Source organism: Corvus kubaryi, unplaced genomic scaffold, assembly GCF_017639235.1.
Source record: "Corvus kubaryi isolate FWS band 111438036 unplaced genomic scaffold, C.kubaryi_AGA036_p1.0 37385, whole genome shotgun sequence".
In the NCBI taxonomy this organism is placed as follows: Eukaryota; Metazoa; Chordata; class Aves; order Passeriformes; family Corvidae; genus Corvus; species Corvus kubaryi.
The window spans coordinates 32,828,334-32,852,166 of NW_024581127.1; the positions used below are offsets into that span (position 1 = coordinate 32,828,334).

Below are 23,833 nucleotides of genomic sequence, written 5' to 3' on the forward strand. Positions count from 1 at the left end.
TTTCTGAAATAACCGAGTCCGAGATCTCCCCACGGAAAGAAGACAAATCTATTGGCGGAAGACCACGAGGACTTCGTCTCATCCGTTGGTAGCTATTGCCCCTCTTTTTCTTCCTCTCTACTTTGTTTTTCTCTCTCTCTCTCTCTCTTACCCTCTTCTATTGCATTACTGTGTTGCGGGTACTTAATAAAGGTGCACTGTTTTTGATTAAAACTGAAATCTCTTGTGTCCTTTTACACTCTGAGATCGATAAACGAACCATCACGACCCCCGCTTGCATTAGCGGATCGTGACACTAATGAGTACAAAAATCATCAAGATTAACTAGGGAGGTGGAGGAAAACTCACATACAGCAATACTCTAGCAGCTAGAACAGCAAAATCATATGCATTTTCACAGAAAATAAACATTATCTAATCAGTCTGTGACCCAGTACTTACCTTTTTTTCCCCACAAACACCTGTAGTGAAAGCTACAAACACATGAATCTGTAATAAATGTGAAAGCTATAAACAAATAACTTATTAATCTGCAGTTAAGATCATGGGTTATGAGCTTACGTAATTTTTTATCATGTTCTCTGCTGATTCTTTTTGTAGTCCAGATGAGCCTCTCTCCACCCATTGTCCCTGTTCCTCTGACTGGCTCCTGTTTCACATGATGGTAAAGCTGAATTAAGAGCTGCCTCCTGCCTTCCTCTTTTCCCACCCCGGGGGGTGAAGGACACACTGACTCAACCTCGCAGCCTGATCCCACCCAAAACCAGAAGCTGCTATTTTTTTCTGGTTTGGTTTTGGTTTGTTTTTCTCCTGCTGTTTTAGTGAGTTGAATTGAGTCACTGTGCCATGAAGTGACACAGCCAGAAACACCTGAGTTTCTTTCACATAAGAGTGAGAGATGAGAGATAATGGGACTAAGCAACATCTGGCAGGTTTGATAGGGACAAGCCATTACTGCCTTGTCTTTTCACAAAGCCATCCCCTCCCTTTCTCTGTCTTTCCATTCAGCCAATGCCCATTTACCTAAATCTCATTCAGTTGTAAAAGAAAATAATTGTAGAATTGAGATCCCTTCAGTTTCCCCAATTCTTTTTTGACAATCCTTCAATTTTTGGTTTATTTATGTACTGAGGACAGGAGCTGCCTGTTAACGTGTGCTCACTCTGTGCTGCTGCCTGGCAGAGGGAACAATTTATCAGTTATAACCACATGGATTTAGCCAAATGCTGCATATACAGAAAGCTAGGGGAAGATGGTGTTAAAAACTGGCTTGGGTACGCAGAAAGAGTAGAATCAAAATAATATCCTGATATGAAAGTAACCGTTTTAAAAGGTATGGGATAATGGAATCCATGTGTCAGAAGACAGGAACCTTCAGCAGCAAGATTTCAAATAAATTCTTAGAGAAATACAATTAATTTCATTACACCCTGAGAAGAAAGTGCACCTATCAGTGTTTTATTGTACTCATACTTTTCCTATGCTACATGTTTGGTGAATAAAAAGGGTTACATAGCAGCTTATTATTATTAAAATATGATGACAGTGCCTGCGTCTCCCCAAGCAGCACAAAACTCCAAACTCATATCCTCAGAAAAATCTTTTAATTTTTATAAGCCATCTGTCAACAGGCTATTTCCTCTCTGCCTTCCCTTTGATCATACAACCCTAATTTTCTCAATGTGGCAATTAATCTCTTTTCCCCCTGATTTTTATATAAAGATATTAGAAAACTCTCTGAAGCCTCCACATTGTAGGCTCAACTAATATATGCAGACTTGTATTCCTATAATTATTCTTTCTTTTTCCCCCTCCTTTCTCCCTTCTCCCTTTCACATACCATCTATCATATCTTGTTTCAATAGGACCACATGATCTTTTTGTGCTCACTGAGTACCTACCCAGTGTTCTGTGCCAGATATAATCACCCACCATCCACAATTCTGTTCCTCAAATTACCAACAGAAATGTCCAGGTTTTTTCCTTTGACAAACTCCACGCTGATTTTATGTCTACCGTCCATGCACTACACTGCTAAAAAAATGAATGGTGTAGATGTCAGGCAGAAATGTGTGTGCCTGAAACCCTTCACTATTTCAGCAGATTGTCTTTTGCTCACATTGGGTCTTATCCCCTTTATTAAAAAAAAAAAAAAATATATATATATATATATATTTAAAAAAATACTTTCCTAGAATGAATCTTTTGAAGAATGCGTATTGAGACAGTCTTTGGGAAAATAAAATCATCCTCCTAAGAAGAACATTTAATGTGATTGGATACATCACTCCCCGAGTATTCATTTCATGCGCAAAATCCTTTTGATGCTTTATACCTTCAGTGTCACAATAAAAATATCTTCTTATTACTGAGGCACGATAAGAGAGTAAACAGCAGCTGTGTGATAGCACTGATGTAGCAGAACATATCCCCCTGAGGATCCTTGACCTTTCAGCCTTGGTTTTCAATGCTGCAGCTAAAAATAGCTTTTCTCCACTGACAAACATTACAGCTCCATGCTGCAGAATAGCAATGAGGAGCTCTATGCTCTAATGGCTTTACTATAAATAGAATCTCTTCACTGCTAAAAGCTCTTCATTAAAAGGATTAGTGACTACAACACACAACAGGAACAGCCGATACCAAACCTCAGGCTTTGTAGCACAAGCTGATTGTAAATTTACTCGATTTTAAGGTTTATGAAGTAACTGTATAATTTGGTGAGTAAAGCAGAATGAAAAAGAACCCTCTCCCCCCTTCCATTTTGGAGGGCTGATTTTGATATAGAATTAATAGCTTGAGGAATCAGCTTCCTAGTATTCTCATTTTCTCCAGTTCAATGCCAAATTGACTGTATAATGTCAACGTCAAAATGGAGCACAAAGTCACAACAAAACCAATATCAGTGCTTGAGCATAACAAATGATCAGTTCTCTGCTAGAGCAGAAAAATTCCCTTTCCTGCCCAGCTTCAGACAGGGACACAAATTCCCCCAGGGCTGGGCTGCAGCTCAGCCGTGCTGAGCAGGGGTCACATTTGGAGATCGAAGTAGGAGGGTGATACAGCCAGAGAAGGTGAGCAGCACAATGGGAATCCCACATCCTGTTTCAGGGTCAACACTTAATAAAGCCAGCCTTAGGGGATTACTTTGAGATACACTGGCAAATACACCATTAGAGTGATGTCTCACAAATACCCAGCCATGGGAGGAAGACTGGAGACAAGACGCAATTAAAGCAGAAATAAAGCACATGTTTTAAGCGATGAGTTATCCTAACATGGCAACAGTGAAAAACTGACCAGGAAGTCAGAAACTTCGAGGAAAAAGATAAACATGACTTGCCAAATGTGAGATGAATTGACCATCTACAAATACCAGAGAAAGACAAGCTTGTCAAATACTCTGTTAACAAAAACGTGTCCAAAGCGTTCAGAGATTTTTAAACTTCAGTGGTACAAATGGTGGTGTATGTGCAGTCAATCAAGGCAATTCAACTCCTCTGAGACTGATGGCATTTGAAGATATGCAGCAACCCTGCACATCACTGGAAAAAGGAAACTATTCAATTCCCAGGTGCAGTTTACTTGCTCCCATCTTAGCCTGGCCAACAGAGCCATCTCTCCATGAGCCACATTAGCCAACAATTAGCAGTGCTTACAATTAATCTCACAAATGGGCTACTGCATGTTCTAAGTACTGGTCAGTCCCGGGCCCACACAAGCAGGATTTGGGCCTCAAATCAAAGGCTGTTTCTTGTAGCACCTCCATATGTATGTGAACGTCTTATCCCAAAACCAAACAGAAGGTGGTCAGAAGATAGGTACTGAAAGGGTGAGTCAGGTCTTCAGCCCTATGAGGTTCTTAAAGAAAGGAACATCTGTCTAGGGAGCCATTCTGTATGTTTAATTGACAAACCAGTGCACCATCTGATTGCCCATCAGTGAATTTCACTCATTGATCTTTGTCTTTTTTCCTGAGGTTCTGCAAATTTGATTTTGCTTCAGCACATTTAATTTGTTTGAATTAAAGCAGATGTGGTACTGTTATTCAATTTTTTTTTTTTTTTTTTTTTTTTTTTTTAAATAAAAGCCATGGTTCTGAGTAGTTGGAACCAATGGCACATTTAACTATATTCTGAGTTTTCCTCTTTTATATTTGTTTACTGCTAGAGAACAGAAATTTCATCAAACATAAACCAAATTTAGATTACCAAAATAACTAAGTATGGCTTTTCCCCCTCTGACATTTGGACAAATGGCAAATTTTGATTGCCTGCAAAAATTGCTAATATGCAGAACTGCATATTTTTTTTCGTTTTAAGTTAGAGGATTTGCTACTAACATGCCATATGCTGTGTGATATGTTTAACAGAATGTTACACTTCTAATTGCATACCAATCAAGGGCTCATATTTTCCAACAATTAGGAGGGTAAAGTATAAATTTCCTCATGTCGTCAGTGCTTTCAGGCATCCAACAGCTCCTACAATATTTTAATCCACACATCTTCCAAATCACAAACATGGTTTCTCTTCAGTAAGAGACCTCCAGATACAGGAGACTGAAATCGAGAGGATGGGGGCTGAGGAGAAAGAACAGTGTATTTCTACTGACAGCACCATCCTTCTGACCTCCCAGGATTTCCCACTAAAGTCTAAGATATTCAACCCCAAAAATGGGGAGGGGATTTTAGCTGGGGTTTTTTGTAAACCTATTTATACTGTCTTGACTGAATTACCTTTTTTTTTAATATTTATATATATATGAAAAAATTTATATCCATACATATAAATATATAAATAACATAATGAGGTTTCTCTGTTAACAGGAGCTAAAAGGAAGAAGTCTGAAGCTGTATCTGACATCTAAAGGATCTTACAGAATGAGTTTATCTGTACATTCAAAAATCACCCATTTTCAGGGGTGAAGAAAATAAATATTCTCTAGTCTTGGCAATTACACCTAGATTGAGTGGAGTATGGGAATGGAAAATCAGGAAACAGCTCTCCAGGTAGATCTTGGTAACTTTCATTTTTAGGCAGCAGAAGGTATCCAATCCTGATTTTCACCATACAATTTTCAAAAGTTTCAAAGGCATTTTATGCTGATTAAAGCTCATTTTTTATTTGTATATATTAACTTGCTTTCTGATATTCAAATTTCACTAACAGTGATGAGTCTCCCCATCACATCATTTATTATTTATAGTGGAGCATGAGTGAGCTACTTAATGAACAGAAAGATTACTTGGATTCATTTTAATCCCTGTTTCAAAACAGAAAGAATCCCCAATGACTTCTCTCCTAGACATTATTACATACAAGTACAATTTTACTGTACTGAGTAAAATATTTACTTGTTTTTATTCCAGTGTGTGCAGACTTTAATAAATTCAGTTTGCCATCAGAATATGAAGTAATGAAATTAAAGACTGGATAATCACTGCTTATAAAGGTAGTTTTAATGTGCTATTAATTGCCACATACCATGTACTCAAATTTAATTTCTAGTGAAATGCTCAGGGCAAGTAGAAACTTTAGCACTGGAAATATTTGAGGCTGTACAAGTGTCTCCTGTTTTATCAGTGTTATCTCAGAAAACTCCTTCACACAGCCTTCTCTCTAGATTTTTGCATGTCTGGAAAGGCACAGGAGTCATCATGACATTATTTCAGTTTAAAGCTTCTTCTCAAAGGTAGATCAAAAACTTAATTACTGCAAGTTTGTGTATAAATAGTACTATCCAACAGTATTATCTAATGGTATACTGGCAGTAAATATGAATGCTCTTAGCATGAATTTCTGGGCATAAAGACAATAACTGACCAGTCAAGGGTCACATTTGGAATCTGTGCAACTGAGAAATGTCCACAATCCACACAGCATACAGTGAGGTTCTAATCAGAGGAATGAACTAGAATGTGAGGTAACTGATGACACAGCCAACCTGCTTCAAAAGTCCAAAGGAACAATGTTTTAGTACCTACAGGCCACTAAGTCTGAATAAAATGTTGTTCCTGGGCTAAATGTAATCTCTGGTTTTCTGTAACTTTTTGGTCCTTTCACTTTTAAATTTAGGCATGTAACAATTTTCTGCTGAGTTCATACCATAAAATATCCAACTTAAGGTTTGCTGATTATTGTGGCACTTTGGCAAACAAACAGTTCCACAGTCTGAAACTCCAGATGAATGACAGAGGTAAATGCCATCTGTGGTATTTTACATAAATTAGGTAAAGTGACTGGATTATTACCAAGTTGCCAGCACCAGTGGAATACAAAAGACACTTTTAAAGGAGAACAGGAAGGATTAAGGCTGCAGTATGTCAGAGTTGTTGGTAATTTCATTCAATACATTGCCTAAGAAATGATTTATTACACTAACAGAAGGGTTTGTGAAGGTTAATTCTGCATGATGAACAAGTAGCTGGATTTTTTTCACTCTCTCAAAGTAACAGAAGAGTTTCACTGTCTGCCACCGTGCCTTTTGAAGAACAGCTTCCAGATTATCATCGCCAGCCTCTATTATGCCTCCCCTATCAGACGCGTATCACTTCATGTCACAGTCCTGCTCCCCTCTGATCATTTTTACTTGTCTGATTCATGCACAACATTCTCAGAGGTACAAAACCATGGACTGTGACAGCCACAAAGCCAAAACAATTCCTCAGAAGCAAACCATCTTGTATTGCCTCATTGTCATTCTTTGCCTTGTCTCATTCCAGCATGGTTTTTTTTTTACCTTTGTGTAGCATCTATTTGTTCTTCAGGGATTTCTGAGTATTACTGACTCCAAACAACTGCACTACAACCTTCCCAAAAGTGGAATTATTGTGTAATGAAAACTAACATAAACTTGAAATTCACTTGCATATCTGGAGCTGCTAACAACTGTTAAATTTCCAGCCGGTAAGGCTGATACTGCTCTATTACACTATTGGTCATGGTGCTGAGTACCTGAAACTTGAAATTTAATCAAAATTGACTTCTAAAGATTTTGGTGGTTTCATAATTCTGTATTTAATCAAAGTGACTACATTATTACCCATCTTAAACATTCTAGATCCTACCAGAGATACACTAGAGAGGCACAGCAGCAACTTGCTAAATGTTGTGTTGTATCCAGGCACCAACAACACTCACATTGGTCTTAATTCATAAACTTCGATATGAGCCACAAGGTTTAATAAGCTGGATTTACTCCATAACTGCCTGTTTCAAACTCCTGTTTGTGAAACAGGCAATGCTGGTTTCAACAGCTTACATCATGTTCTATGAAATACTAAATATTCACCGTAACTTTGGTGGTTAATGAAGGACAACAGAGAGCCTTGGAAATAAAAGCACAGATTCACTTTAAGGTTAAGATCATTAAGGATCCATGTCAGGAATAATTCTACTGAAGATCTAAGCTTGTCAAGGAGATCTAAGAAAACAAAAAACACACTTTACAGACACAGACACAGACAAAGGCTACTGAGATAATTGTGGGGTGAGAAATAAAAAAACCCCTCTGCTATCAAAGAGACTGGGAGAGTTAGTCCTGACTGCTGTCTCAAGACGCACGAAAGAAAGAGCAAGAGTGATAAAAGGCAAACATCAGAGACTGAGAAAAGCTATTTAAACTAAAGAACAATATTGACATGAGAACAAAAGAGCTGGAAATGAGTCACAAATAAATTTAATCTTGAAATTCCTATTCGCAGCAAGGATCTCAGACGAGCTCAGTAAGTTTACAAAAGGCTCTCCAAACAAAATTACATTGAGACACCTTCTGCAGTCTACTGAATTAAATAACATGAAGATGTATATTTCATGTTATGAGATTAATTTAAAGCAATATGCAGACAAAGCACAATCTACTAAGTACCCATGAACAGAAATCATCTCCTTCAAACACAGCTGAAATGTTTAACAAAAACAGTTCATAATTAGTGAATGGTGAACGCATTGCTGATTAATACCTTCATTAAGAACAGATGTTCAGAAACTTACTGGTTGATCTAGCAAAAATACATACAAAAATATATCTGCTAGGAAAACAGAAGAGGTCATTTTGACTCTTTAACAGGCAAAATTCAGGTTGTTCACTCCAACTGACAGCTGCTCACTGATCTTATTTCCATCCCAGTCTCAGACCTTAGATTACATTTACCACTCATTTTTATTTTCTGTGCTTCACAACCACTTTTTGGCTATTTGATTAGTGAGATAAACCTGGATGTTTTCTTTCTGGAAGTGAAGCATGTATGCAAAAAGAGAGGTGATGCAGTTGTTGGGAGTTAAGCACCATGAAGTGGGCAGGACAGTGTGGCCACCCATCCCTGTGGAGTCAGCTCCTGTTTTGGGGGGTTTAGACATGGGCCTCAATTTCTGGGCACAATGAAAGAGCAACAGCTTCCAAGTGGCCCAGTGCAGAGGTGCAAAGTCATGTTTTACTCAGCCAGAGCTCTGAGTAAGGCCAAGCCCCAGCCAATAAGCCCTGCCAGGTCTGAGCTGCTGATGACACCCCAGCAGGCCTCCAGCTGGAGTCTGCAGCTTGTGTGCAGCATCAAACCAGCTCAGAGGCTCTCATGTCCTGCTAAAACAAATTTACTAAATGCTCCCACAGCTGGGAGCACTGATGGAAGGCTTCCCACCAGAACCATTCGAGGCTCGTGGCACCTGCTTCTGCTCTGAGGTTTCTGATTTATGGTCTCCAATGCTTTTAATACCTGGCTTTTTCCCTTGACTCGAACAACTCAACCCCATCTTTCACTCAGAAAACTGACAGTTGACTCTATCAAAGCACACAAATGTAATTATCCTTTAACACTTCTTTTAATTATTGAGGATTGCTCCTGCTGCCTTTTTTTCTTTCCTGAAGTTTTCACGAGGCAACCAATTACTTCTCTGCATAATTCCAGATACTGCCGAGACACTTTACCCTTTCTATATCCTACTAACATTTTTAATTGACTCTTTCTTATTCCATCTCATGTGTCTGGCCTTGATATAGAAGTTCTGTAATACCTCTGTACATGTCTGACATTACTGAGCCACAACTTCATATGATACTATACAAAATGTAATGAGTAATAAAAACCAACTTGAGTATCATTTAATGAAAGCCCTTTTGTACAATGCCATCCTACAGAACACATTTGCTCAGCTCCTCTTTTATATCCTGAGATGGAAAAAATGTCTCTTCTCCTTCTGTAACTTTTTCTCGTGTATCCACAGGTAAGGAGAAACGTTACTAAAGTGACCTTAGATTTCTGCTTAGTAAGGAAACAGGCATTAAATAAAAAGTCTAAGTTCCCTACTGAGTATACATTATGAATAAATACACAGAATTCCAGCTCAGGAAAGATTTTCTGTTTGACTGGCTTCTTTTGTAAAATCAAATCAATTAATGATTCAAATCAGCAAAATGAAATTAAATTTTATTATTTTAATTAAATTTTTATGGTTTCTTAATCCAAAGGTCTGGGATAGAAAATAAAACAAAAGTAATATCAAGTTCTGATACTGTTTTACTGAAGGGACAATGGGGAGGTGTGATAGGCTAAGAAAAAATCACAAAATGGAGGGAAAAAAATCTCCTATGCTAAAAAATAGACAGTTGGATGTCAATTTTGAGAGAGAATAAAAAGGAGAAAATGAGAGAACATGAAAGAGAGCACTTCAGTCAAAGCGTATGTTTCTTCATACAAATCTGTCTGCTCTGGTCTCTGTTTGTACTGCTGAGGTTTTGACAGTTGGAAGCTATTAATTTCAGAATTACATGGCTTATTGAGCTGGATTTATGGTCTTTGCAGTCGTTAATTCACTTCTGCTTCCTTGATGAAGTAAAGGACTACTTCAGAATGAACAATGAAAATGAAGCCGACTTCCATCCCCTCAAAACATCTCTTTGCTGGAGAACCTCTGCTGATGGAAGGTCACACTGGCCTTAACCAGTGAGTCAAAATACATGAGGTGGGGGAAGAACTCATGCAAATACCTAGGAAAATTTGCTTTTAGTATAATAAAATAAACAGGAAATGTTCAATTTATCTTAAGTACAAACTTCAAACTACAGAAGAGTACATGAGCACTTCTACCGAGCAGACATCATGGTCCAGTCAAATGACAAATTTTCTTAGTGAAAAAGAGTCTGATCCCAAGTACAATATGGCCAGTGAGGCGACTGCTTTCATTTACAGCATTCTTGGTTTTCAGTTCCAAGCAGGTGCATTTTTTTTTTTTCAAGTGAAATAAAATGAAAGCTGAGAAGTGTCAGCAGCCAGAGAAGGAAAGCTCAGAGTAGGCCTGTGGACTGAGGTCTCCTCTCCTGTTAATTGCCCCAAAGCAATCTCATGTAAAACCTGTCCTACACAGGCTGTTCAGAGTAGTGCTCCACTACAATTAGCATATTTTCCATTTCTCATTCTCTGCACACTTTACTGTACAATTCATTTAATTGTTGGGCAATTAAAATCTTGCCTGATCAAAGCATTTTTCTTGCTTCTCTTGTTAATACATACATCTTCTGATCTCATTTCCATTTTTTTTTAAATTGTCCACAAGCTGGAGCATATTTTTTCTGAATTTTTATTCAAATAGTATCTTCTACGTTCATCAAAGTAAGAGAAATCTATTTCCCAGCAGATTCACTGATAGTTTTTCACCAACTACTTTACAAGACAGTTTTTCTGTCTTTTCAATCATCTTCCTTACAATTATCTTCACACAGTTCTTTTTGAACATGTAACCCATTGTCATAATTATTACAGTAGCATTTCATTTTTTAATTTGGATGTTCATTTAATCTATTATTCAATTTACTCCTAACAATACCTAGAAAATTAAGTACCTTGCATAACTGCACGACAATTTATCATCATTATGGTGTCTCTCAATCACCTGTTACGGCTTAACTGAAATGTCGTAAGCAATACTCCTATAAAGAAGTAAACAAGACATGGCTGCTTTTTTTTTCCTTTAAAAATAGAATGGTTTTGTAAATGAAATATTGAAAATAGTCACTCAACACAACAAAATGTATTAGGCACATGTGCCTGATCAAGCTTGAATGAGTTAATTGTCCTTCTACCACAATGTCCTGTTTCTTTTTCTCTTTTTTGTATCTGATTAAACACCATTTTTTGGCACATTTCTCTCCACCAGTATTTCTACTGTAATGTTGTTCTAAAACCCTTAACATTGTGCTGAAAACCATGTATACTCTTATGCAAAAAGTTGCCCTACTTCAGCAATTTTTCTGCCCTCCTTGAGACCCTGGTCCTCTGATGGATTCCTGGAGATCAGTCAACTTTTGATTTTGCTAATTAAAAAAATGCATCTCAGAGATACTGCAGCTCAAATCAAGCAGACTGTAGATGTTCTAAATATTCAACATAGCACTCGCCAGATTTAGTCGACTTTTGAGAATTGATCAAATTTTATTCAGTGTAGTATCTTTATAGTATAAACCTGCTAATAGTCTTCATTCCTAGAACACCTCTGAAACTTTACATTTTCCTGTTCTGGTTTGATTTGAGCTCTTCTGTGAGAAGTTTCATTAGAGGTTTGGACAAATGTCACATACACCTTTCCTCACAGCTGAATTACTCTGCTAGCTCTGAGTAACACCTAATTAAATAATTTCCAATCACTTCAGACAGCTGAACTTGTAGCAGATTTCTGCGTTACTTGTCTCAGATAAGCACCTTTTTTGGACTACATTTCATCCATTTCATTTATGGTACTTGAGTTTTGAGATTATTGAAAAATTTTAAGAAATACAGAGGGAGACTTTTTACCAAAACCTGCAGTGACAGGACGAGGAGCAAAGGTTTTAAACTGAAGATGGCAGGCTTAGATTGGACTTAAGGAAACAATTCTTTACAATGAGGGTGGAACATGTTGCCCAGAAAATCTGTGGATGATCCTAGACCAGTACTTAGACTTCCCCATTAGGATTTATTACCCCATTTTTTGTCCCACTCTTCTCATTGCTTTGTTAGAAGTGCTGGACCTGAAGCTCCAGCTGCCAGTTACTTCAGAAATCTGATATGAAGCGACCACTGGCACTCCACACAACCTCTCTCATGCCATTCCATAAGAGGTTTTGTTAATTTATTTTCACTTTTGGGTACTCTCTTTATTCTTAGCATCTTTCCTTTGAAATCACTACTGATCTGTTGTGTCTGAAACCTTTTCTGCACAAGTTTTACTTTTCAGTTTTGAGTAACCAAGGCTTGGGTAGGAATTAGAAACAACAGCTGCTTCAAAACACACCACACAATAGTGACATGAAAGACCATTATTCCTGTGCCAGATGCCCCAGTTCCATCAAGTTAGTCCATTTTTTCTGTGTACTACCCCAGTCCCTCAACACTTCCCAGGAACTAAAGCATGTCGCTTGCTTGACATTGCCAAAATATCCTCCAAAACAGCCTGCACACAAGCTGTTAAGATATGAAAGTCTTCCCACCTCTCTTGGATCTTAAAAATAAAAATCAAAAACCTGAACATTTTTCCAAATGGATGAGAAAGGTCGGTTACCTTGCAAAATCCATTTACCACCAGATTGTTTATCAGTTTTGGTCGTCCTGTGAATCAGACTGTGATTTTCTACCTTACAGACAGCTTACTCTTGAGATTTCCTGGCTAATGGTCTTAGTTTCACCTTTCCAATGATGACAATGGCCAGACTACTGTAATTCTAAAATAGAAATAGTTGCAGAATATTTTAGTTTGGCAAATGAACACAGTAACATTCACTATTTCTCTCAAGGCCCTCATACACCCTGCTGATCTCTTCATATCTCCAAGCTTGTATCTATATAATATAAATGATCCTGTCTAGAGCCTAGGAGGGGTGCATTTATTAAAAGAGAAAGTTAAACTAGTTCCTTACAGTCCCCCATTAAGTCCAGTCTTTGAAAACACATCCAAGACAGCCTTAGAATTTCAAATATGGGGGAGCAGCAACATTATAGGATGGCCCTGACTGAAGCCAAACTGTGAACAGTGGTCATGTGCGCAGAGATCTGAATTACGGAAAGAAAGATTTAATTATTGTCTAAGTTCAGGCTGGAAAATGCAAAATAAAATGGGTGTGTAGCTTCAGTACTTAATGTTCATATTCATGAAACACAGAGCTGTGAAAACTGATTATGACTTGGTGCTCTCTAAAACATACAATTAATTATTAAGATAATTTATTTTTAAGTAATGCTTCCATAAGATGCTTTTTGAAACTCAACCAGACAGAACTTCCAAACAAGCTGTCATGAACCATATGTTCATAAAACACTTCAAAAGGCTTTTAAATCAACATCTTCTATTGATTCCAGCTACCTCTGAGGGACAATTTAAAACCACCTCCACTTTTGAGTGTTTTAGTCTCCTCAAAGTACAATATTCCTGCATGCTGCTGGTAGGCACAGAATTTGCAGTGGGCCCACAACAAGCTTTGTAGCATTCTCTACCAATAAGTAGATAATCAAGACTTTTGTCTGCTGACCATCGCTTTTCTTATTTATGATCTGAGCAGCATTCAGTGGCAGTGATTTTTGTTCTCCCTGTAATCACATACTAGGAAATAAAATGCACTGCGTTGTGAAAAGGCATCCAAGTACATTTAAACATTAAAACTGTATTGAAATTCACATTTTTTTATGAAGAAGGGAAGAATTAATGAAATGAGTGAATGAAATAAAAGAGTGAATGAAAGCAAAAAGCTGTTTCTGGACTTTTTTCCATGGTGAAGCTTGACAAATGCATGTTTCTTGGAACACTACTGTTAATAATATTAGAATTCATGTATAATAATTGATTTTTCAGTTATTCAGTTAGTTGCTATAGAGAAAGAAAAGTATTTGCTTGATATATTAAAACCTCTAGCACTTTTCAGTGTCTACAGTTCTAAATTCCTAAACCAATTTTCTCCAATAAATCTTCCCTCTTATACACATGAGGGTCATCAGGAAAAGATTTCTATACCTGTTTCTCACAGGCAGTAAAGGAAGTTATGTTTATTTTGCTTTATGTAGGAGAATTCAAAATAAGTTTCTGTTGTGAAAATTGTTTACAGCATTGAAAGTGTCAGGAGACTCTCATTTCAGAGGCATTTCTCATTTGAATGCAGGAATATCCCAAGCCCAGCCTGTTCCAGGTTCAATCAGGAGCCTAATACAACCTCAGTCTACTTCAAGTTCAATAAAATATTGTGCATGCATTTGTACCTAAAATAATTTTGCTATGGAAAGCAGAAGAGCACCATCAAAACTGGTAAGTGTTCAGTCCCGGGATTTTGCTTGCTTGCAAATTCAGTGACATAAATCAAATGAAGATTGAAAAAACCCTGCACAGACAGCAGCTACAGATGATGCCATCGGATCGTTTCCAACCCCAGCCACGGAGCTTGCATGACACACACCTTGGAGGAGACTTGATTCTCCTCCTTAAACTTTGCAGGCTCTGTTTCCTTGATTTGATGATATTAATGTATTCACCTTAAAACCACATCTATGCCTACATTTGGTTTGTTGCCCAGCCGTAAAAAGAAAATACATCATAAATTTTAGAGACCATTGAACTTGGTGGTGTTGAGCAAGATGATGCTTTTCAATTACGTGTGATTTACTAACCTGCCCAACAGACAACTTCATTTTACAGAGATGTCCTAAATCTTAAAATCAATTTTAACAACACATTAAGAACTCTCAGTCTAGCCTTTGAAATATTTTCCTTTTTATGATTCTTCATGTCTTAAATACTTTTCCCTTCCCCAGTCTTTTAATTACATGAAATCAAAATAAACTGTTCACTACAAACTACTTTTTCCCCCTCTATCTGACAACTTTAAAGGTAACTTCTTACCCTCAGACCAAAATTTCAATGTTACCAACTCTTAGTTCTACTCTTTGCCTTGCATTTAATGAAAAAAGGACAGGATTGTCAAATTTACATGAAAAATTATTTCAATAGGCTTTCATAATTTTAGAGATGTAATATTAACTCTTATATGAATTAAATATGCCAATTTTAAAAGGAATGTTGGAGTACAGCTTCTACAAATTTGAATAAGAGCCAGTCATTTTTTTAATCAAAACCCTGTTAAATATTCATTCATGTTTCACTGTGAGTACTTATAATAAAGTAAACCCTTCAATGTGACCATCAGTATAGCGAAATCCTTGAATAATCATAGAATCAGTTATATTACCTAAAACTAAGCCAAATTTTTAGCCAATTTATGCAAAGGCTATGTCACAATGATGGCCAGTAGTAAAGAGTTCATATTAAAACACAAGTTATTGTTAACAAACAGAAAAACAAAACTCAAAGCAAAGCCAGGTTGTAAATACAGTGTAATGATTAAGAGAAATAAAAAATCCGGCTGATACTACAATATGACAGTATTTTAAACTCTTAACATATTTCCATGCCTGTAAGAGTTGAATAAGAAATATATTCTAGCACTGAAAGAGAATTCTAGTCCAACAGACAGTGTGTCACATTGTCTAAATGCATGTACAAGGCACACCCCCCCCGGCTGTCCAGACACTTCAACAGCCCCTTAGTACTCCCACCTCCCAAACAATAATAACAATCTCTTACTTCCTCCTCCATCCCACACATTAGTAAAGAAAAAATCATCCTGTATTGCCACGGTACAGCATCTGGAGGGTCTGCAGAAGCTGCAGGTAGAGTTACCAGGCTACATCACTAGCAAAGATTTAGCTGCTGAATAGTCAAAATTACAGTTAACTTAAAGAAGAGAAAATGTCTCCATTGTCTTTAATTTTCAATTTTTGCTTTTGTTTTCAAGTAAAATCAGGCATTTAATCAAAATGTCCTTTTCAGTAATCTCTGCAGTAAGCTACAGCTTCCACATGGATACACTTTGTGTGTTATACAAAACAGATAATACTCATTACTCATTTAAGACTGAGTTTAAGTTTTTCAACCTTAAGGCAAGGTCCTATGCAGAAGTGCCAAAGGACAATTTTCCACCACAGAGCCCAGGTTCCAAAGCTGCTGATGGTCAAAGCCACTCTGCAGAGCTAAAAAGTGACCAGTCTGATCTCACAACACACACCTGGCACAAACCACTTGTTCTACTGGTGAGGCCCAGGGCAATCATGGCCAAATCCTGTCAATCATACAAAAAAATGCTGCCAAATCCTTGAATCCCCTGAAGAACTGAGGCCAGGTAAGCATGATTTCAGAGACAGCTGATTATGGCTAAAGTTAGACATACTTACAACAAACTACTTTAAACCATTTTTAATCTTCTCATCTATGAACAAAGTGCTCACAGGTTTTCACCTACGTGTTGAGCATGGTCAACATGCTTGAAAAAACCCAAGCACTTAAAAGAGTACACCAATAATGGACTTTGGGGTCATTTTAATTTTAATAATTAACACAGGCAATAGTGATGGATCATTGTTCCTTAAAATTGGTCCTCTTTAGGTCATCACAGTATTAAAATATGGAGCATAAATTTGTTTTAAAAGCAAAAGCTTGGAAACAATTTACTGATGACTTGGGGACTTTATCTGAAACTTGCAACTCACATAGAAGTGTTGGGGATAAAATATCCCAATATCCCATGTTTCAAAGCCTCTGAACAAGCCTTGTTGAGAACCTCAGACAGAAGTCCCATTATTATGACTCTTCGAAATTAAATTAATTCCATTTTTCATTGTGGGAACATCATTCTAAATGCAAAGTTAAGACAAGTAATTCGTCCCTGCTACCCAGAGTAAAAATATTTTCTGCACCTCAAAAGTTAGTAATGCAATTTTCTAGACCATAATAAGAAGTATATCACAAATACATTATGATTCCAAAAGAAAAAATTTAGAGAAATTACTTTAAAAGCCCACACTGTAAGAAAAAGTCAAAATTTAAGTAGCAACCACCTCTCATACAAGACAGATAGGACTGAAAACTACAGGAAAAAGTGCACGGTCAGGTTTCATATTTACTATCACCGAACAGTGGTACTTAAAATAAAACAGATATCAATTCTACATTTATCTTCAGCTAAATAAAACAGCTAAAGGAAAATAAAATTCCTATCAAATTCTCCAGTATCACAGATTGTTGGTAAATGAAAACATTATCATTCTCATGCTGTGGAAAATTACAAGCCAGTACATTCTCTAAAAAACATCATCCATCGATTTTGATACCACTCACCCCACTGGAGAGGAGCCAACTGTAGATGCTCCAGGACCAGCTGATTAAGAACCCCTTCCACACTTGCTTCCCCTTCACGCTTCAAGGAAGGGTAAATTGGAATTAAGGAAAATTTTGTTTCAGAGAGGAAAAGGGCATGTGATATGCACAACTTTTATTATTGCAAATCAAAACTGCAACCTAGTGATTCATTAAAGGTTAATGTTACAAATGGTTTATTAACCCTTAAATTGACAAACAGTAAAAGTTACACCAGTTGTTATCTTAAGAATATAAAAATTTAATTCCACTGAGGAGCGTTAAAGTAAAGGTAAAATATACTTGAACCATAATAAAACACGAGGGTAAAAAAGTCTGGGAGCCGCAAAAATGCAAAACCTTTAAGTATGGATGAGAATTCAGAATGACAAATTAGGAACAATCTGAAAGCAAAAAGGTTAAAACTTGATAGGGCAATAGAAAACAGAACAAATATGTGGTAGGATAGCCCTGACTGCTGACTTAGGGCCAGTTCCATGGAGGTACCAGATGTTGGACAGTGACAGTGTCATTACTGAGGGCAGACATCAGACCAGAACCACAGGAACAGAACCTGCAAGCTTCCCTTTCTGCCCTGTATGAGCTCAGAAACAGGCCCAGACTGAAAAGAGAAAAAATGAGAAAATTGTTTTTACTCTAAGGACAGTGAAGCACTGAAATAAACTGTTGTGAACAGAACAATCTCTTTTAAAAGGGTTTCAAAATAGGGTACACAAGTGCTAAAATAAAAGCATAGGCAATATCCAATGTCATGCAAAGACAGTATTACCCATTTAAACAAATTAATAATAATTTCATGTGATGAGTCAATCAAGATTTATTTTATTTTATACAAATAATTTAGATTTATTTGTAACAGGAAGAGGACTGGATTTCTTTTTTCTAATTCCCTGACTGCAGAAAGGCACTGAACTCACAGGGTTTGGAAGCACATGCAGATGTCAGCACCATCTTGTATCCAGCCATGTGTCCCACCATAATTAAGGAATAAGCTCCTAGTCAGATTCATCAAGATTTCAACCAACTACTCCAAAAGTACTGGAACCATGGTCCTTAAAAATACATGAAAAAATAAAAGAATATCTGAGCTTTTATAAACAGTTTCTAAATGTGATCAGTCCCTTTTCTGTAAACTCTGGAAAGAGACAAACATCATCTGACTGCTGAATATATATTCACTTGTGTCAGTTGAAAGAAAATTAACAAGCACTGCAGATAACTAATTTCTACGACAGGACATAATCTTGCAGGGACACCAGGAGATTTAAAGAAAAGTCTTGAAAGCTCGGAACAAAAGCAGATCTAAAGTGATTGAGACTCAAGAGCTCAAAGATGATAGAAGAGGAAAATCAATACTGAGTACAGGATTCTTGCCATTATTTTTTAAAATATTCTCATTATGCCCTGAAAAATGTCATAAGTAGCACTTTTTTTTTCTCCTAAAGAGACCACAAATAAAGAATTCACAAACCCCAAAGAGTCTGAAAGCTGTAAACACCATTAAAGAAAAGCATCTATTTGGAAAACAGAAGACAGCAGAGTATCACCTTAGAAGAGTGCTGCTGCTGAAAAATAAGACTCAGAACACCAGCACAACTCAGTATTTTCCATAAAACACACTAGAGGGTAGAGAATAATTTGAATTACTTCACAGAAACAGCAGATAAATAATTCTGTTATCACATCTTTAATCTAAGGACTATAAGTGAGAGAAAACACTAATAAAAAGGCAGTATTTAAAAGATGCTTTAAAACAGAGTGGCTGCCATTAACTGTAACATTAAACTAACTTTACTGTAATTTACTTACAACAGACTCACAGGGTTGCCTGGAATATTACAAATTTTCACTGTTTAAAGCTTCGTGGAAAGCTTAATGTCTCAAATAACGCTATAAAATTACTATAAAACAGGTGTTTCTCCATTCTTTATTGTTGGTAAATGCTACCAAAGCAGATCCACGTATTCAGATGTAGAACATTCCCCCTAGAACATAAAACCACAGGAGGCAGTGAGGCACATCTTGGGTGCTGTGTCCATTTAGGGCTCCTCAGGACAGGAGAGACATGGAGCTCCTGGAGCAGGGCCAGCAGAGGACAAGAAAATATGACTAAAGGCCTGGAGCATTTCTCTTGCAGGGGAAGTCTGAGGGAGCTGGGCCTGTTCAGCTTCAAGAAGAGACAACTGAGAGGGACCTCATCCCTGCCTGTCAGTGTCGGCAGGGAGGGTTCAGAACATGGACCAGGCTCTGCTCCTGGGGTCCAGCAATGGGAAAGAGGAACGGGCAGGAACTGATGCACAGGAAGTTCCACCTGGACATGAGGAATCATTTCTTTACTGTGCAGTGACCAAGCACTGAACAGGTTGCCCAGAGAGGGTGTGGAGTCTCCCTCCCTGGAGGTATTCCAGAACCATCTGGACACAATCCTGTGCCATGTGGTCTGGGATGGCCCTGCCCTGAACAGGGAGGTTGGACCAGATGACCCACTGTGGTCCCTTCCAGCCTGACCCATTCTGTGACACTATTGGTGGTTTTTTGGTTACACATTAAAGAAAAAAACAATCAAACTGAATGGCTCTTTGCAAAAGCTAAAAAATGTTTTAAAAAAAAACAACAAACAAACTAACAACAAAAAACGAAACGCACAAGGAAAACACCCGAATTGATTAACAGAGAAAATTACGTAATATCCCAAAAGGGCTTTAAGCTTTTACAGCCAAAATTTTTTGATAAATAAATTTCTTTATTCCATCACAAGCATCAAGCTTATTTTTAGCACACAGCTTATTGTCATCTCGTGGCACAATAAATTCTATTAACAGGAAATAGCTCAGTGAATGTTATTGTATGTTAAGCTGGAGGTTCAGGGTCTTATTTGTTTATTTGCCAAACAAATAAATGATATTAGTTTATCTTAGATACATGGCCATGGATTGTAGAACTGATGAGAAATTTCAATTTTCACAATTGTTCATTCTGTGTGAAAGCAAAATGTAACATTTAAATGGTTTAGCCATGCACAGATTATTTGACTCGTATTCAGGAAATGAAATTGCATTTGTCCAATGAGATCATTGAATGAAGCAGCAGAAGGGAGTCTGGTGGTAAAGGAGGGAAAGGCAAGGTTGAGATGCAACCACAGTAGTGGACTTGTTGGAACATAAAGCAACAAACACATAAAGGAATTATGTGTTCACATGGACCTACAGAGGGATCTGGATCATGGAATTCCATATCACTGATCTTTGTCTCCTGACCGTATCATCAGACAATTACATAAAATTGTTCATTATAGGAAAAATATGAAACTGAAAATTGCTACAAACTCATTATCGTGGAGATGAAAAGCAACCAAAATACGTGGTAAGAAAATATCAAAGGAATGAGAGAGAAAAGCTTAACTCCAGAGTTTGCCTAAGACAAAGCCTTTAAAAGTCAATGAAAGCAAAGGAGTTGAACAGGGGTTGCCAAGATACCCTTTTATTCTTAGCTCAAAGTCAAAGCTGACAAAAGACGCAAGTGTAAGAACGAGGATTTAAAATTCATTGAAAAAGACTGCCCAGATAAACACAAGTACAGACTGCCAAGGTGAAGTTTGACCTTGCAGAATCTATCTGCTTAACCAAATCTCCACATGTTTTGCTGAGGTCTTGCTGCCACCACAAACCTGCTCTTCTGTAGGAGCCAGATTGCTGACCCAGGCCTCATTTCCTACAGTCAAATCTTTGTTATTAACAACACAGGCATCAGCCAGGACTCAAACAGTAGACTTCCAGCTTCCAGCACAATAGTTCATATTTAACAGTTCAAGATATTTTCATCTGCACAATCAAATAAGCCTCAGTGGGGGCCTCAGAGCCAACAAACACACAATCACCAGATGCTGTTTTAAAAAAAATAAAAAACAACCTAAAAACCTAATTTTTCACAGTTGACACCCTCATTTCACATTTCTGTAGCAACAGATTGAATATGATATAAACTGTTTCATACCAAAAACCTAAATGACAGTCAAATGAACTAGTTATTTCCCCAGGGAAAACTTTGGTCTTTTACACTCTCTGATTGCCTCATGTGTAGCTGGGTACTCACAATTAGAACACAGTCTGTTATCTAAAATCTACTGCTTAAAAAAACAATAGGTTTTTAAAAATGGCTTCTATCTGGAAGTTACTTATGTTTTTTCTCCCCACAGCATCCCACATTTTGCATCCTAAAAAAAATTATTTTCAATACATATGTCCTTTGCAAATAAATGCAGGCGGAAGAAGGCACATAATCATAAAAAACAGCAAATGTTCCTAAGTAAGAATTATACTAATTAAAAATAAATTTGCATTATTTGCACATTTTACTTACAGCAGTTGCCATATTCATACTTTAAGCTTTCTGCTTGATTATTATTCTGGTACTTTATTATTAAAACTAATTATATACAGTTATTTAGGGTCTTAAATAATAGTTATTTTTGTAAACAATAAGAAGCAGCATAGAAATGTAAAGAAACCTTTACTGATGTACAGAAGTTCCACAAGATGTAATATTGTCATAACTGAAGATTCATAATTATGATCAAGATAAAGTCATCAAAAGCTGAATAGACACAGAAAAATGATTTTCAATAAGAGTTATCAGTGATTTGCTGTCAAGCAATCACTTGAGATGACTCAAGCTTCTGTCTGATAGATAATAATTTCAAAATCCTGATTGGCTGCTTTGATGATGAAATACAAAAACATTCATAATTTTTATGTATTTGGAAAAGATGTCAGTGTTCACAAACCTAATAAATGAGTGGAACTTACGAAGATCACTGGGATGAAATGAAGAAAAGCTCCGAGTACCACCCTAGAAGGAATCAACAAATCTATAAATGAAAGTTGGGAATAATAATTCAGTCAGTTATGCTGGACCACATGCAAAAAAAAAAAAATCAATCAGACAATAGTTCTCAGAGAAAACATCATCTCTGAAACCCGGAAGGTACCATTTTCTTCTGCGAGAAACCTGACCTGCAGTATTGCCTCCAGCCTTGGATCCCACATACTGAGAAAAATAGAGCTGTACTGCAGAACAACATCAGCAATATGACTGAAAGAAAATGTGCTTTGAAAGAAATTTTGGCAATTAGGTTTAAATATGGAAAACAAAAAAAATGAGGAAGGGGCAGAAAATACAATTAAAAAAATGCAAGGAAACATTGCAAATAGGACAGACTTCTATACATCACAGATATTAAGGCTGAAGTAAGAAAAAAAGTCCAATTATTAGAAAAGTTAAAAAAGGAACATGATATTTAAGGTGGCACTGGAAGTCTGTCTCACTTTTTTAAAGGTTGTTTAGGCCAGGTTTAGAATATTTTCAAGAAAATGACCCCAAAATGTTACAGTCTCATTTCACTGAAATAGCAATTCCTTCACAGTACATTAGAAAATTTCTCTGGCTGCAATCAAACCTGGAGATAGGAGAAGATAGGGAAGGAAAAGGAGTTTACTTTTTAAAAGTCATTCTCTGACCCAGCCTCTGCCCAACTGCACAAATCACAGAATAATTTATATTGAAAGGCAATTCCAGAGTCACTGTCCAGCCCTGTGCTCAAAGCACAGAAAATACTGAAATTGCACCAGGTTGTTCAAGGCATTGCCCAGAATTTTTTAACATCTTCAAAGATACCAATTTTACAGCACTTTTGGACAACCTGTTCCAGTACCTGAGCACCCTCATTGTGAAAAGGAATTTTCCTAGTATCTAACTGGAATTTAACAGTCCCCTCATGACACACCTTGCTGTCAGATGAACTTTGCTGACTGTTGTAACTCTCAGGCTTTGAGAAGGCTGCTCCTGAAGGCCCAGCAACTCCACTGGGCCAGCATCCTTTCCAATCCTGCCTTCCACATCCCCAAAGTCTCCCCTGCTGAAGTCCAGAGTCATTATTCTGCCACTTACTCTCCCCACTTCCCTCAGAATATTGAGCTCCATGATCTCAGGACAACTGCAGCCAAGGCTGACACCAAACTTCAAACCCTGCAGCTGGATCATTTGTTCAAGGAGCAGATCCCACACAGCACATACCAAATCAAACCATCCAACACCTGTACACCAAAGTTGTCCTTAAGAGTACTCCAGAAATAAGCTAACCTGCAACTGGAAGACTTCTTCCAGTCGTCAAAGGAAGAGTTCATCCAGCTTTGCTTCTTGTTTGGGGGTCTGTACCAAATGCACAGCTCCTCACTCTGTTGGATGACTCTGTCCTTGGTCAAAAAGCTTTCAATTGTCTCATGTCTCCTTTCCTGCTAATTCCCTGTGCACACTCTAATTTCCCCTCCACATTCTTTTGCAAGTCCTGGTGTAAGCGTCTGACGTGGGCCTTGGATCACACCTCAGGGCAAATTCTGTGATGTTAACTCACCTCAGCCCATCACTTTCCCATGTCATGCACACAGTCAGGAGAGAAAAGTTATCTGGGGAGTTCAAAGTAGCTCAGAGATGATGGATAACAAAGGGATCACTTGGCCTTACCATTCAAGAGATGTGCTAAAAGACCTCATCTAGCAGGAAATATCAGTAACTCTACCCTTTTGTAATTTTGCAAATACTTTTGCTCTCTTGGG

The 23,833-nt window shown here is 37.4% G+C and overlaps 1 protein-coding gene across 8 annotated transcripts in view; it reads right to left on the minus strand.

Moving 5' to 3' along the window:
• The window catches only part of TRAPPC9 (trafficking protein particle complex subunit 9), a 461,101-nt gene that overhangs the window by 222,993 nt on the left and 214,275 nt on the right, over positions 1–23,833 (minus strand). For all 8 annotated transcript variants that reach the window (XM_042036518.1, XM_042036517.1, XM_042036521.1 and 5 more), the window contains one exon: positions 17,184–17,274. In XM_042036518.1, coding sequence (XP_041892452.1) covers positions 17,184–17,274 — 91 coding nt within the window. The remainder of the gene's footprint in view (positions 1–17,183; positions 17,275–23,833) is intronic.